This window comes from Anopheles coustani, chromosome 2, assembly GCF_943734705.1.
Source record: "Anopheles coustani chromosome 2, idAnoCousDA_361_x.2, whole genome shotgun sequence".
NCBI lineage: Eukaryota > Metazoa > Arthropoda > Insecta > Diptera > Culicidae > Anopheles > Anopheles coustani.
Window position 1 is genome coordinate 10,457,388 of NC_071289.1, and position 17,437 is coordinate 10,474,824.

General features: G+C 45.6%; 1 protein-coding gene across 1 annotated transcript in view; it reads left to right on the forward strand.

Annotated features, from left to right (window-relative positions):
- The first annotated feature begins 682 nt into the window (after positions 1-682).
- The window catches only part of LOC131262096 (paired box pox-neuro protein), a 40,509-nt gene continuing 23,754 nt past the window's right edge, over positions 683-17,437 (forward strand). The window contains 2 exon segments of the mRNA XM_058264020.1: positions 683-729; positions 16,334-16,431. Of these exon segments, the coding sequence (XP_058120003.1) occupies positions 683-729; positions 16,334-16,431 (145 nt within the window).

The following is a 17,437-nucleotide window of genomic DNA, read 5'->3' on the forward strand; positions in this document are numbered from 1 at the left end:
ACATATGTATGAACAAATTATACATGGTGTAATTATTTACTATCTAGATTGGTCTGTATTGGCCATTTTGTTTTGGAGTTTAGCAGGAGCTTTGCCAAAATATCGAAAGTTATATTATGCCGAGGAAGTTTATTGATTTTATTTTACACATCCAATATCATAAAAAAGTTATCAATCGGTTATTGAGTCTAATTATATTTACCACACATTAATAGGTGAAAAATGAAGTCCAACTTCTAGACGCAGATTTATTCCGGATATCCTCTTTTAGACTATTAGCTTTCTTTCCTACTACTTTAAATCATACACACTGCTACCGTGCTGTCAACTGAGAAAAGAAATGACAATTTTAGGCGCATGATATAACATTTCCTGCAAATGTGAACAGCGTGATCGTGGGAAAAAAGGTTCCCGTCCGTTTCGATCGGCTGATTGTTCATTAGTTTAATTACCAGGCTTCGCCACAGCTAAACACAACCGACTTTGGAAGGAAATAGCTATGCTCGCTTCACTGTCCACCATTTTGCCCATAATTTCTGCTCCAAATAGACAGCGACGCTGCCCAACCGGGCAAATATGAAGTGAAGATTTTAATCTACGATCTAGATCGGATAGGGATAGTTCGATTGACAATTCGAAGGGTGCACATAAAGTTTTCTCTTACCTTTCGTCGGAGAAAAAGATGGCGTCCGAGGAGAAGCGCTGGAGCAACCGGTGGCGAGGTAGGTGGTGAGGAGTGGTGCTTCCGAAACAAAACGGTCCATTTATCCAAACAGCATTAAAAAAATACGCACGCACATCGTAAACGGTGGGGGTCTTTGGGGGGGAAAGAAAAACATGGCGTGCGCGTGCAGGAAGCGAAGAGCTGAGCAACATCCGTTGTTCCGATGCGCTTCTATTTGTTATGCTACGCCTGCTGTGGCGACCCGCGGGCGGGCTGGGTTTGTCTCGCTCTCGACACGAGCCGTCGGGGTGATCCGAAACCGGAACTACTGGCCACCGTCTGTCCTTCCCTCTCGCCGGCCGTCTTGTCATCTCGTTCACGCAAGCTTCTCGGTTCTCGCTTCGCTTGCTTTCCTTCTCTAAAACCTGATTCCTTCCGTCCTTCGTTCCACGCACGCTTCACGTTGGGTCCTTATGTTGTTGGAACCAACCCCTCGCGGTATGTTATATGCTTCCAGCCCGAGCATAGCGAGGTCTCGCTCGCACGGGTCGGGTGCGTTTCAGTTCCAGGCGCCTCTGACAGAAGCGGGCGCGTGACAGAAGCTGCGAGGACACGCCGAGAACTTGCGTGGCCAGTTGTGGGCTGCCAGTAGCGCATGGAGTGCTGTAGCGAGTGGCCGTGATACGACGATCGTCCGTCGCTTCGAAGCGTGTTGTTTTTTTGCCGGTGCGTTGCGAAACGTTTACGTGGCGGATGTTTTGTGTCGGGTCTGACTTGCGTTCCTCTCGAAGGAGTCTCGTTTGAAAATATCTTCACGGAAATCGCAGAGCGCTGTGGAAAAGTGGTTTGTACAGTGCAGATGATGAATGCGGCAATGATCGATTGAAACCAATTTGTGTACTTGTGGATGCTATACCGTTCGGGTGGAATTGTGTTGTTGACTGTGGCGGAAGAACGTGTGAAAATAGTAAACACTGTGGCTCTGAAAGTCGATAAACCATGTTAAGTGCAGTCTAAATTGTTCGAGTATCAGCTAGCAAAACTCCATCGACAGGTTCGGCAAGGTATGACGGAATTCTGTTTAATGGAACAACCCAATTGAACTTTTCATTACTTTATGTACTTGAAACGATTGTTAAAAATTCAAATGTTTTTATGACTTTTATTAATGCATAGTAATATTGACAATGTTGACATCAAATCATCTCACTTGCTTTGGTAAATGCCTGCATTGAAATTTCTAGGATTATTATTATGAAATAAGACGTACAATTAATCTACACAAATTGATACGGACTAATCAGTAATAAGTGGTTCTAATGAACTAGTTGATGTTTTTTAAAATGATTTCAAACACTAGTTGATATCAAGCTGCAAGCTATTTGATTGTTTATCCAGTTAACTGTACGGAAAAGCTCTAGCTTTATTTGGTTGCCTAAAATTTTTGATAAATATTACTCCATAGAGAAGCTTCAGAAGGCCCTACTTGCTAAACTTCTCCCAGAAACTAAAAAAAGAATAGAAAATTAGTTGTGAATAAAAAAAAAACAAGAAACATAATGGATATGCAAAAGAACCGCATAGTTAATAATTCAAAGGAATGGCAAATTTGATTAGTTGCTATGCTTTGAGGACAAGAGGAGAGCAAACAATTATATAATAATACAATTCTGGATAAGAGATATTGACTGCAATGATCGTTAATGTAATTTTATCATGGTTCTTATGGAATTAGGTATTGGCTCATGGTTTATAAAAGTTTATGAATGTATTAACCAAAAAAATGATGATCTTGGTAAAAATACTAGTTTTGTGAAATGTAAAAAAATATATGTTAAATGTAGCGAAGCAAGGTTTTAAATAACGCATGGTGGAGGAGGGAACTTGGAACATACGAACTAAACTAAATTAGACGATATTTATTCCAACGTGCATATTGACATCAATTGATTCAATTATCACATGTTGTTGGGTAAAACGGGCTAAACCATTCGGTTAAATTAGAAGATTGGGGTTTTGATTAAATGAGAACAGATTTTTTCAAATGTTGCCCATAAAACTTCTCACAAAGATTTCGTAATTAAACATCTACTATCGAAATGTGACACTTGCCATTATTACAACCTCAATACACTTGGTTTTTGAGCTCGTTATTATCGTGCTCATGTTCTAATTAGTGAGTAAAGTGAAACGCCCTCCGAAAGCGATTAACCTGTGCACCATCTCCCACTCCCACGTTTCCGTTTCCACAACCTTCTTCCCACTGGCAACCGGAAACATCCCCTCTCGTGACAATCTCCGGCCGAAGGTGCGAACATTTGGCTGCCAAAAAGGCCCACTATCTCAATCGCTGATCGAAACCGATAACGCTTCATGCGTTGGCGCCGTTCCAGGACGGCATGTTTTGGTGGGAGGAAATACATCATCACCATCATGAACACACTCCCATCTCGTTGCCCTCAGCCGGGGTTTCGCATAAACCGGAGTGGTGGTGGGCTGAGTTAGAAAAACTTTCAAGCGCGCGTTACGACTATTAATACCGTTCCATTTCCGTGGGTCAAGCCGGGTTAAAATATGCAACCGAACGCGATGAATAAAATATGAAATTATCTTAATTAAAATAATTTTACTGCCGGCACCGTTTCTGGACGTTTCACGTTTTGTTTGACACTTTGTTTGACGCGGGCCGTTGTTTGCTGTGAAGTTGAAACCATTCATCGTCCCGAATGTCACACCTACTCCTGAGCCCTTCGAGCCGGCCGGGGATTGTGCATGCATGCTTTTACACTCGAAGCGTAGCTCGTAAGGCGAGGGAAGAAATCAAACACCACAAAGGGCGAGGGGAAAGAAGCACGGCGAGGGCGATAATATCTTCAGGTAGCGTGCAAATCGGCCGTTACATTTAAATGTCTTTGCGAGGCGCTCACACTTTGTAAAGGCTCTTCCTGCCTTGTCCTTTAAATGATCCGATCCGTGCGCCAGGCCCGGGGTTTTTCCACGTGATTTTTCCATTCCTCGACGACGAGGAGACCGTGAATATTCGAACGCCACGGCGAGGGCCCGCGGGTGGAGCGAGGGCTTTATCGAATCTAGCAATCGTGATTTTAACACTTTTGGACCACTTGAGTGGAACTGAACATTTGGGGCTGGCGAGAAGGTACTTTAGAAGCGTTCCGATTTTTTATTCCCCTATTCTAACGCGCCCGGATTGGTGTTGTTATCCTGTTACTTGAACACCGTTGGGGCGGGCGATGGGAAAAGTGACGACACGGGACGGTTTTCCGGCGAGTTAAAAGCTGCCCCATTATTACGGTGGTTTAGTTCGCGCTGGAAAAGTTGCCCTTTTGGGGGGCTCTTACATCCAGCAGGGGGGGAAAAAAAGGATAGCAAAATAAAATTACCGAAACCGTCGCATTACAAAACCCCGGGGCTGCAGCTTCATCCAGCGAACGACAAGAACCTTAAGCTTCAAACCCGCAGCCCAAAAGGTTTCTGTAGCCGAAAGGAAAAATTTGCATAATTACGTACGTGTAAACTACACTTGTATTATGCTAATCCGTCGGTTTAGAAGTTTTGCATGCGCCGTTCGGTTCGCCGGGATGGCCGAACCGAAGCGACAAAGGGCGCGTTTAAAAACAAGAGCGAAAAACCGAAAACACGCCAGAAAATCAGCGCTTGGCAAACTTTTCATCTCGTGCGCCAAAATCATCAAGCGCCGTTGGCCATCGTTCCGGGCGCGCCACTTTGTGCTGTGCAGTCGGAGTGTCCCGTAGGTGCGGCGAAAGGAAACAAAGCGCGCCAGAATGATGCGCCGGAAAATCGTCCCGTCGACGGAATCGTCGTCCTTGACCGGGTTTATCTTTTTCGCGATGTCACGTTCACGGCTTCGGTTTCGGGGATGGTTTTTGCGAGGCACCCCCAGGGCGGCCGAAGACGAAACGCAATCGTCTGCGCGTCTGGTGCGTGTCCCACTCTCTTCGACACGCACGCAGGAAGATCGTAAACTGTGTAGAAAATTGGACTCCCGGTTTGGGAGCGGCGGCGAAACCCGTACCGTTCGCGTCACCAATTAGTTGGCTCATTAGCATCCGGGGGACATTATCTGGTCCGCTGGTTTCCTTCTCACCGTTCTCGGCGTTTGGTGGTGTTACTGTCCTGGGGACGCTTTCCGGGAGGTGGTCGATCGATTTAGAGATGATCGAGTTTTTAAAGTATGGTAAATGTGAGTTTGGAAAATCATGCGGGATGATTATGGGCCGAAGAACAAATTGATGTGACGATAACGGAAGGTACAGAAGTGGGAATTTAAGAAGATAAAATTAAACAAGAATATTGGTTTGTTTGAGAATATATTCTGTGCTGCAAGTAACGGCTCAAATTTATTTTTTATTGGAAATGTTGCATATAAAATTAATTAGAGAATCGTTATAGTTTGTCAATAGAGAATTATACGAATGGATTGATTTTGTTCAATTTATTTTTTTACCATCAAAACTGATATGGCTTAATAAAAATAATTAACACATAGGATAAAGAAAGAAGTTGAAGAGTGCTCGTCTCGCTTTTAATGCATTAGAAGCTGGATATTGTTTTTAAATTTTAATATACGTATGTTTAACGACCATTGTTGCACAAATAACAACTTTTAAATATCTGTTCAGGTGGTAATAAACATTTATCAAGCCTATTAATTCTTATACGACAACATAAATATGAATACTATGGAACACCTTTTCATGCACCTTTGATGGGCCGGAATTTCAAGCATTCCGAGGGTGCGTAGCCTATATGCTTCACTCCATAATCAAATGGATGTTTCCAACACTTCAAGAATGGTGACCGTAAGAGGTTTTATGGGCTTTGTGTTTGATTTTTTTTGTTGGAAAAATTCCTACATAACTTAAATCGATCCAACTTCAATCGATTTTTATGACTTCCTGCAGTTTGTGGCTCTAAATGTTCTCTTAATAGGCGATAGGCTGGAGTGTTACAGAGTTCGTAATAATTTCACAATGGTTTCTAATGGAGTTATAAGGCGCATTCAGTGGAATATTTTGGATCATTCTTAGTTCCTCAAACGAAATAAAATTAGTCAATACTTAAACAATGTTAATTTTCTTTTCGAACCCACAAATAACTGCTACTGCGTTTTCTCTCTTCAAATCTCCAATCTTTCTCGTGGTGCTATGATTCACCCGGGCCCACCCTGCGATCCGGTAGCGGAAGCTCGTTTAGATGACCGCGCCTGATTTTCATTTGCTTCGCCTATCAATTTTCGCCTAACGATCTTCACACGTCGGCGATGGGGCATTCGAGATTCGGCGGTCGAGTCCACCGTCGCCCTGAGTCCAAATCCCATTTCTTAGCTAGACGAACGACCGGTAGCACCTTGCGCCCTGTGTGTTCCGTCCCATCAAGCGAGCGGGAAAGAAAAAAAACCGGCAAGGTCGGTACCGTCATCTCGTGATGCTCCTATGGAGATATCGGAAATAATCTTCCCCCCTTCTACTAAACCGGACCAGGCAGCCAAGCTAGGCATGTAGCTGGAACGCCACGATCGCTGCCCCCCGAGTGCGCCGGAACGCTTCCGATGAAAAATGTGCCTATGAAAATTCCCAACAAATAGTTATTATCTATTAATGAGCCGGGTTGACTGCCACCGGTGGTTCTCGGGGGGCTTCTGCTTTGATTGCACCCGTCCGACCAAAGCCACCCGCCATCCGAAGGACGTCTTGGGGCAAACGCCATGGACCACGTTCGGGCTTATCGTTGTTAATTCTTGTTCGAAACATTGTCGCCGGGTCGATAGCTACAAGCAAAGGGAGAGAAGGAACAGTGAAGAGAGAAAGAGATAGAGATAGAGGGAGAGCGACTAGATGCTGAGGCTCCCGCGTCCAAGAGGGGCGCCAATAAAATTTAGATAAATTTTTATGCGCCTCCAAATTTATTGATTTGAGGAAACAACATGTCAGTCCGTAAAAGATTATGACTTCACTGGAAATTTATATCAATTAAGGTAGCCAAGGGAGGGAAGGGGCGGTGTGCCGTGGTCACAGGTCGGCCCGAAGGAGGAAGCACCGTCCGGTAGCATGTCGCCCTCCTCCGGCGCAACCGGCCATCTTATCGGCCAGAAATCTGTCTTTCGTCAAATTAACGAAATACTAACGAATGCGCTTCGGTTGGTTTTCTGGTGCTTCTGGATTGACCTGACCCACGCGGGGAGGGAACGAGTCGCCGTTCGGCCGCGTCGACCAGGCAGAGGAAGGGGAAGAACTTTTGGCAACAGTCGAAAGCTCCGTGCCAAACCGAAGGAAAACGTCAATTAGGCCCCCGTCAAAGTCTGCGTCCGAGTGCGCACTGATTCTGCATAATCAGCGGATGGATCAACCGCGACATCAGCGAAAAAAGAACAGAAAAACCCCACGGCTTGGAGTCTTGACGTGTCATATTTTCCCTCGAGGCCTCTCGGGATCTCGATCTCCGGAGGAGGCATGCAAAACAAGTGCTCGATCTCGGCTGCCGTTACACACTCCGAGATATTATCGTAAACTAACCGTCCTTTGGAAGTAGGAGACCCCTGCGGGCAGGCGAACCTTCGTCCACCCGGGTGGGTCGTCCTGTCAGCCGGCCGGCCCCCGGCCTCCCCGGGGCTCATTTACTGCCGTGGTGGTCATTATAAAGTTTGGAGACAAATTTTCGCCCATCTCCCGCCGGTTTCGCGCTGGGAACCCGTCTCCGGACCGGGACGAAAGGCTTTGGCCGCGTTGGTGATCGTGTAAAGTCGCGAACGGCAACTCGGCCACGACGAAGGGTCCCCTGAATGGTTGCATTTCATTGAGGAAGACGATCACCGAGCCGAACTCTACCGGGGTTCTCACTCACCATCGGTAAAATCGCTTGCCCGACGAAACTTCTATCACTTCGATTGGCGGGACAGGTTGCTTCGATGGCAAACGACGGGAAACCGTGATACGATGATGCGATCGGAGCCCACGGATAAACGGGCTAATGAATTGAATGTGATGAAATCAGATAAGCGTGACTGCCGCTCGGTAAAAGCGCTCCGGAACGGGTGGTGCGCGGGTAAACCGCCAGAATTCCGGTAAACCGGCCGGCAAAAACAAAACAAACACAACAACCAGCAAGGCACAATCTCGGACCACGGCTGTAATGTGGATAGTTTACGTGAAACCATCCCGGAATGGCGCTTCGAAACACGCCGAACGGCAGCCGAACCGTGAGGGGGCCCCAAAAAACCAGAGCGTCCCGGGCTCTGGTGCTGTAAAACAGGATACCATTAAATTATACTGCCCGATCGACGGCCCGGATAATGGATGCTGGTACTGATGGATGGCTGGCACGAGGGGAACGAGGGGAAGGTAGTGGGAGATTCTTAGGTGTGGGAATCGTGCAAGGTGCAAGGGAAGGTACTGGAACTTGGAAAATGAGGCTGTACAGCGGTAAACGCCAGCAATTAGAATCCGGATTTTATTCTTCAGCTTTGGGAATGGATTGAGAAGCTCTCTTGCACTGATATCGTTTTCGATGGTGCGTGTTATGGGTTTTCTGTTCTCTAAGCTTATCTTTCTAGGAATGGATTGTAATATAATTGATCTAACACATTTTATACTTTTTGTTTTCTTTTTCTCTTTTTTCCTTGGAGAACTAATGCACATATGGCATCAGAGTTATTCACTTTTACAATATAATTATACATTTAAGACCATGTTTTGTCTTCAATTTTTACCTTGTATTGACATGTCGCTTAATATTTTGGGTTTTTGATTGTTTGATTTCATATCATGTTGATTTAAGTAGATAGAACATTATTTCTTATATTTGTTATATTTATTTACATCTGTACAACGGCCTTTTAAAACCTGTTTTTAAAGTTACTGTGTAATCAAAGGTTCAGCTTAAAAGTGGTACGGTAAAACATCGGAATGTTGATTGACCCGATTATCTTTTGTTTTAAATTAATTTCTCTCAAATGTTTTTGTTGACTAGCATTTTCCCATTTTATCTTATTTTTGCGTGTATTTGTTTGCAAGTTTTCGTGTTTAACGTGTTGTAATTTGAGCCGAACAACAATTTCTTTTCAACCTTGTGCAGATGAGCCTTCTGCTGCAGTTTTCGTTACCCGTTTGGGCATCTTTCACCTATAAAGCAATCAAGGTACAACTCCATTCGGCTCGTTTAGCCGTTTTACGATCCGCTGCTGCAGCCCTCGGACGCTCGGAAGCCTTCCTCGGATTGAGCTTATCGCTGCATCGCGATCCTCACCTGACAGTGCAAATTAACGACGGCCACGGTTGTGGGGCGATTAATTAAACACCGCGTGTGCGTAGGCGTTCCAACGGGACTCGCTCTTCCTTTTCGGGCCGTAATGAGCCGATCCGATGGTGGCGCAATCGATGCATCCGAAACGACCGTCGAATAAGCGTCGAGCAGTTGGGAACAAATTGGGACAAAAAGTCGCTCGTCGGAGAGTGCATCAACGTCGTTTGGAGGATGCATTTTGCCAGGTTGAGATAAAAGCTGAACGTCGAAGGGTCGAGAGTGTGATTTTCGAGAGTTTCCCCGTCGAGTGCGAAGGTTGACCGGTAAATAACCCCCTTCCATCAGGCTCCACGCTTCTCCCACCAGCTGAGAGGGCACAACGAAACGCAAAACAAGTGTTTATTACAAATCACTCTTTGAATACATTAATATTTATAAAGCGCTGCGGACGCGCCATCCCGCAAGGTGCGTATGGTAAGGGCAGCTTTTTTCGCCGGTTTCGCGTCGGCCGGCTTATGACGGCCATCGCAGCACACACACACACACACACACACGCCGCCGGCGGCGTGGCGTGTCGAAACGAGATGTGCCGAGACGTGCTGAGTTCCCACAGCGCGATTTCCATCGGCCTTTCACGTCCGCGAGGCGAGGAGGCTTAGGTCCTTATTTAAACCGGCAGAGATGGCCCCCCCATCCCCGTGTCCCCTTCCTCCTGCGGTGGGACATTGTCCGCTGCGCGACCGTATGCATCGCGTATCGCCACGGTGCAACGGTGCGAGAACCGCCATTAGGCCACCGGCGTATTATGCGTGAGCTGTGCGAGCCGGGCTGGGAGTCCGCGATTGGGCGGTTTATCAGGCAAAGTCCATCGCGGGTGTCGCGTGAGAAGTGATCCTGTCAATCGACGCCACTCGGCGTGCTACCCGAGGTGGACGCTGCGTTTGCGTTGGGCAACCAGATCGTGGCAATTAGATTGAAACGGTGTAATTGATTAAAACGGATCCGTGGGCCACCGTCCGGCGGTGCGCTGGGTCACGATGGGTTACGCCGGGGTGCGAGAGGAGCCTTGCGAGGGGTCCGGAGGGGTGGGAATTTCCTTTTCGAGCCGTGTCACCCGTCGTGTGCTTCGTGTTTACGATTATAAAACCTCCATGCGAGGTGAAGTGCCTTCATTACCATAAGAATGGTTTTGGTAACCTATTCGAAGCCTGCAAAACATTTTAAGTATTCTTTGGGAATGTAGGATTGATTCAATTTTATGAAACAAAGGTCTTTTCACAATAATATTTTAAAAAAACCAGAACTATCAAGATCTAAAAAAGCAACTTGGAGGTTTAAAAAAGAACTAAGTGAGTTTATGAAATAGAACTCTGAAAAAATTATCAAAACATTACAAAATTAAGTCAAGTAATAGGAGTTAACAAAAACTACCAAATAAGACGGATGAAACGAACATTGAAACATTAAATTAGATTCGCTCCATGCTTCTGTAGGTTTGCTTCATGGTTTGGATTTTTATTTCTACTAAGAACTTCCATCTTAGCTCGCTCATTCCTTCCTTGCTCAATCCGCTTCAAAACACGACGAATCAAATCCAAAACGCCAAGGCAAAGAAATGAAAAGTAAAAAAAACCTAAAACCATCCAACAATCACTATCATCTGGGTAGAACACCGAGGGGACATAAAGCAGGGGACAGCGTTGGGCAATCCTTTTTTCATGCTTCCAGCTCCATTCCTGACAGCCCATTAGGCGTGCTTATAATAATTTAATTTATGTTTTTATTTTAATATCATTAAAAGATAATTAAACCGAATAACAAGACAGGTATATAAACATCTTTCCAGTCCCAGTGGTGGTTAGTTGCTTCCTTCCTCCGCTCGGACGAGTCGGTCGCCGAATGGCCGAACTCTTCTCCCCCCTCTCACCGCCCCGGAGCCTCCGAAGACCACGCATGCCGACAAAACATTGACGGAACATGCTGATCGGAAAACGAAGTCCGATCTCTTTGTTGTGGCCTTCTTTGAACACCTTCGAAACATGCTGCCGGTCAACCAAGTGTCAGGCGTCGTGATTAGGTCGAGGAGTTTTTCGGACCCCAACACCGGGTATCTCGTAGTGGACTTGAGTGTCGTTTTATTCCTGTCTGTTTCTTTTTCGCTCCCGTCTGATCATCTCTGTCTAAACCCTAGTTCGCTCGCTTGCTCCATTCCATCATTCCGTCCCGTCCGTCAGAGGTCGACGCTGCGGGCAGGAAGAAGCCGAAGTTCGACTCCTTCTCCTTCGCAAGAAACGCTATTCGAGGTCCCGGGCCGGAATCGGAAAACAGATAAACATTTACGATTTCTTACGCATTTATATCATTTTATACTGGAATCTCCATTTTCTGATGTTGTCGCGCCAGCATCCTCTCCGGTCGACGGGCACCCCGGACTTGCCCTCTCCACTCGCCGGGAACTCGCGGGAAGCTCGGTACCATCGCGACCCTTTTGGGGTGTAGAGTGGTTTAATTGTTTTTTCGTCTCCTTGCCTGGCGTTGCCTTGTTCCCGGTTTATTTTCATTCATAAAATTAATGTTGGGTCTCGGTGCTGGTTGGACCTCGGGCCGGGACATCGGTAGTCGTCCGAGCCGGCCGGGCGAGTGTCTCGCAATCGGTTGTCGGTTTTGGTTTGATTAAGAATTTATCTGCATTGCACAAACCCTTTCGGCCGGGAGGAAGGATGCTGGACACTGTGATTTTTGGTCTTGTTTCTGTGCTTCACATTCCTTGCCCGATGTGTTTTGTCCGAATGACTTGATCAGCAATCAAACGTTTACGTGCATGGATCGGCGTACATTCCGCGGCTGTTTTTGCAGAAATTGATGGCCAGGGCTAAACAAGCCGATCGATGTTATGGTTTATGGGTGAAGGATGACTTGATTCTTTGTTCCTAGTTGCAGCTTCGATGCCTTCCTTATCTGTTTTAGTGCTACAAGTAATCTATTTATCACTTCAGTGACGTCTATGTCTGCTTTGGAAAAGGATCTTACATGAAGAAACACAACACCATGTTTGTTTCGAATAGCAACTAATCCTTGATTTAGTGTCTTTTGTTGTGAAGTTTCCCCTTTTTGTTTGAAGAACCCTTTTTGGTTGTATTATGAGGGCGTAGTCTATTAAGTATTGCATGAAAGCTGTATTATTAAAATACGTATCTTTTTGAAAGACAATTTTAGGCTACGTTTCATTTCGTCACTTAAAGTGTTGTTCTTTTTCTCCAAATTGTACTGGCACACCTTCAAGCGTCATATTTCTCTATTCCTTCCACTGTTAATTTTTAATTAACGCTTAATTTGGATATGGCCAACCATCTACGTACAGCCGAGGCTTCCCTCAATGGATTGTAAACAGCTGCGCGCCGGTGCTTTGATGACTTTCTTTCTGTAAAGGGATGCTTCGTTGGCAGTAGTCAGTTTTTGGTCAGGCCACACGATCGCCTTAGGCTGATAAAACGAAACGAAGGGACGGTGTCGGCAAAGGACTTGGACTGGGGCTTTCCAGGGAGAGGGATTGCCAATAAAAGTTGCAAATTAAACAAAAAAAAACCACTTGCGCGAAGGCTTAGCGTTACCGTTAGCCGCGCTGGGCGCTTTAGTGGTTTTAGTGGATTTTATGATTTTCCGTAGAAATCTCACCAAGCTTTCCAAGGGCTGCACTTGTCCCCCATGAGGCGCTTTTTCGGTTGCGGTTGCGAGAAAAGCAACCAACCAGCAACCGAGGACCGGCAAGACAGGGAAGAGAAAGGTCCCGGGTCGCGTGAAAGGAAAGCAAAAGAGAATAATCACCAAATTAAACGGATGCCACTGTTTGGTTGTTAAGTTTCGCGAATGAACGACTGGAAACGGTTTTATCGACAGTTTCGCCGTGGTGTGGTTGAATGCTTATTGGTGGTGCGTTTCTCGCGCTGTGCTGGTTTTTCGGACCCCGGTGGCGCGAATGTGGCCAACTTATTGGCGATATGCTGATCCGGTGACATGTTATTCGATGCGCAAATCGCGATCATTACTTCTGTGGTAAGCTACCGTGGTGGTTTCCCACAATTACTCAAAGCAATATGGTATCTAATTTCATTGCAACCTCCTGTTATCTAAACTGTTTTTCATTGTTGGGAAGTACCTCCTTTTTTTGGTTCTGGTTTCTTACACATTTCAAAACGTGCGTTTAAAAAATCAATTAAAATTTTCCAAAGCTTGAAAACAAATTATGTAACAAGTAAGGTACCAAGTAGGCTTTAGTAGGTTAACAAAAGATCATGAGAGTTTTGGTAAGAAGTACAACTAAAAAAAAAAATGCCAAGAAGGCAGAGCATAGGCGTTTGTTGTTTTAAACTGTGCTTTGAACAAAACCTGAAGCCCAAGAGTCAAATAAAACTATGCAAATATGTATGAATTATGATGATGCAGAAAGGATTTATGTTTTCTATGAAAATATTTTATGGTGCTATGCTCGTTATTTGGTTTATAGGTTTTTAAGCTGGTATGCTAACAACTTTCATACTCTAAAATAGGTTCCATCAGCGAATAAAAGGGGAAAATAGAACTTCTCTTCCTAGTCCTCGTAATATGGTTTCCCTGAAATGCAGATTTGAGCCGTAAAAAGGTTTACGCCGCGCTATCGAAGGGAGCATTGTCGCTAATCATGCTACATGCTTATCCTCGCCCGTTCCACCAGCTGCTCGCATTGTCTACACGCAAAACGGATACGCTAGCATGGCTTAATCAACAACCAGCTCGCCCCCTTCGGCAGTGGCAGTATTGTTACCCAGAAAGATTTCGGAAGGCCCTTTCCGGAACGACACACTTAAGTCGGCGCGCTTTCACCGCGCCCGAGATGATAAATATTAATGAAGAGACAAAGTTCAACAACCATATCCTTGACGAGGGCGACGCGACGATCGCCTAGGAGTAGGACCTCGTGGGGAAACGCGTGACGCAGGACATCAGGCTGCGTCGGAGAGCCCTTGGACCCTCGAACAACCCTGGCTGGTGTCCAGAACCTGGCGCGATTTGCATAAACCTATCACTCGGTTCGGGTGGCTTAAATCCGGGGGTGTTTGTAAACACACTAAAATCCGACCGTGTGCGTTTCGGTGTGGCCGATCCCCGTGGCCGAATCCTGCGGGTATGATTAATTAGGCAAAATCAATCATAAAAAAACCACCCAGAAAAAAAAAACAAACAAACACAGCTCGCCGTCTTTTCTCACCTGCTTCTGGCAGGACCCATCACCGATTCGGTGCCGCAGCGTAACGTTTTCCCGGCCCAACCGTGTTTATCGGTGCGGCACGGTCGCGCATTTTTCCTGCGGGTGTCGTTTTCGGTTAAAGGTTTTATGTCTTTCTCGTATAATCAGTTTGTTTAATTCGCACAAATGCGTACGCCCCGAAGCACTCGCGGGTTTTAGTATTCAAATGGCTAGCCGCACAAATGACCCCATAAAGCGAGCGATCCGCGGAGGGTTTTCCCGAGTTCGCGGCCGATAGAGCCGTAGACCCTGCGCTGCAGGTCAAGCTCGGCCAGGAGTGGGAGATGCCTTCTTCGCCCTTCTAATTAAACACCGCCGAGACGCGTGAAAGCGTGCCCAATTTGCGATAAAGCGCGAATTTGTTTATATTTTCCGCGAAATGCTAGGCCGGCCGGCTAGCTGGAGGTCGGCTTCCACGCACGCCATTTACTAAAGCATACTCCAGTAGGCGTTGCGGAAAATGGCGATTGTATTAATGAGCTACTAAAGTGTGTAAGCCCCACCGGTAGTGTTCCGGCCGTGTGTTGCAAACCGTGGAGCGTGTTGAAACGCCTCTCAGGCCTGAGGGACGTCCAACTGGAACGGGCTCTGCATGACGCGACGATAAAATTGCTCGCCAAACTGTGGCAAGGACTAGCGCAGAACCGAATTGGCCACCCGAAAGTGAGACGGTTGTTTGTGTTCCACTGATTTGCTGATGGCTAATGGTCATTACGATGAGGTGACGACAAGGAGAGGGAGCCAAGGTAGGGGTGGGGGCGATGTAATTGCTATCCTGCCGAGAGAAATACCGCCTCTGCGCTCATTTATTAATTTATAGACACTACAATTATACTCCCAGTGGGCAGTTTGAAGAAGTATTTCGTGTAATATGTCAATCCTGTGGAACCTTAGCCCCAATTTTTATTTAAAAAACTGCAGTTTCTTCTGAAGGGGAAAGAATCAAGGGATTGATTTTCTTCTTTATTCTCACCGGAGGATTAATTTATTTAACGCCGTGTAAATCTTATTTTGTAATAATTTAAATTTTGTTGATGTTAGCAACACAAATTTCCTAGCTTTTCAATCATACGATATTGATTTAATTTACAAAATGTTTAGGTCACATAGGCTTTTGATGTTTTTTTTATTTTTCTTTCGAGATTTGGATAAAAATAATGTATAAATTATCTTTTGATATGTTAATCAAGCCTGATAGTTTTTCTCTTTGAGCTTTTTACTAAATTTTTAATTCGAATAAAATTATTTTATTTATTAAATTAGGCTGTGTGAAATGATTTTAAGAACATTCCACCTCCTTTATACACTTACAACTATTACATCCACTTACATCAAATGCTCAAAAACATCCCCAAGATATGCTTTCTCCTCATTAAGTTATTCCTCCTTTTGCAACCTAATCACATCCTGCATGGAAAGCGCCATCACACTGGAACGGCTTTTTATTTTTATCCCGCAGGAGTTAATTCCGTTTCGGCAGTTTTACGACTCGGCGAGGCACGAACTTTCTAGGACTAGGACATTAATACCTCACCTTCATTCCCACCCCCCCATTTCGTAGGCCTCCGTCACCCTCGAAGGTGCACTTTGTGCGCCCGGTGCCAACAGTCGGTGCGTTATGCTAATTTATTCCCCTTAAAAGGCGTTAATTAACGAAATTACAATATTTTCACAGTATAAATCCAGGTACACCACCTCCTCGTGCTCGTTCGGCGAGTGGAGAGCTGTTGATGTGTTGTTTTCGACTGACGGGTGACGTGTGTGCAGGCTTTAATTCGGTTGGGTTGTGTTTTTCTTTTCTTCTGTATTTTGGGTTGTTCTCTTCGCGTTTTTACGCTGAAGGTCCTTAACACGGTTGTATGGTCGTTTGTGTGTATGTTGTTCTAATGTTCGGTTGTTGATTCACCGGCTAGAGTGTAGAGAGAGAGAGGATGAAGAGGAAACGTTGCGCGGACGTGCAGACTGTCGGGCGACTTTCCCTCCGAGGTCAAGCCGCTCGAAACCATAACGCGTAGGCTTTAGCGTAAATTAATCCAGTTCGATCTGCGGCCCGTCGAAGTTGCAGTCGTAACATAAAAATCGAATTTTCTCCGCTTCTGTTGCAGGTCTGCTGGAGGGAAGGAACGATCGCAGTTGCAGGCAATATCTGATTTCAAGACGGCAATCAACGCGCCGCCCGGCATCGACGAAATGCCCCATACCGGTAAGTGGAAACGATCATTAGATTACGGCCATAATTTTCTTAGATTAAGTCCCGATTAAGACCGCGCCGACCTCCGCGATGGCCGGCGTCTTAGTAGAAGGTGACGGTTGCCTCACGAATATTACTTACGCCGATGAGCCGGTACAGTACGGCCGCTACCGGCGTCGCGAGTGGCGGATAATTTTCGACCTTCAGCCAAATCAACGCGCACGCTCGCACAGCTTCTCGTCCGCAACAGGTTGTCGAGCGGTTGCACCGTTTCGGTTGCAGCTTTTGCAACGGTACTCAACGCCGCAAATGCAACGCGACGGCGCACCAAATGATGCGTATCGGTTTGCGGAATGCATTTAGCAGGTATTATTGGAAAATGATCACCTGTGCCGGGCTCAATCCGAGGCTGGTGGTGGTGGTGGTGGTATGTTTCCTTTTTTTATATTTTACCTTAAACCCGTCGGTCTCTCCATCTTTGCACCCCGACGAGTTTGGTCCGACGGTTGCGCTGCACTTGCTTTTTAAAGCAGGGCAGAAGACCGGTTGCATTAAAAAACCATCGTATTTCGTTCTGGATGAAATTACTGGTCTAATTGAAAAATAATACACTCGGCGGGCCGTAAAAAAAAGGTGGGCAGCTAGACCATACTATAAATGCACTACGGGAAGGTTGTAAAGTCCAATCATGATGGGTGCTTGGAGGATTTTCAATTTAGAATAAGCTCAGCCCAGGGTGGGAGATTAAAGCTAAACGGTTATATTTATATCCCTGCCTCTGAACCTTTCTCGGGATAATATTTTGTTTTAAACGTGATTTGAGAGTGAGCGCGACAACACGAACGAAGCTAACGATCATGTTCGTTTGGTTTGAAATGGGAAAATGTTTAGATACTAAAATTAAATTACCATCGTATAACGAATTTCTTATGGACATATCTAAAAAAAAGTAACCTTGAGGATATTTTGAAAAAGGCAAATCTGGTTTTTATTAATATATGAAAACCACAATAAAAAA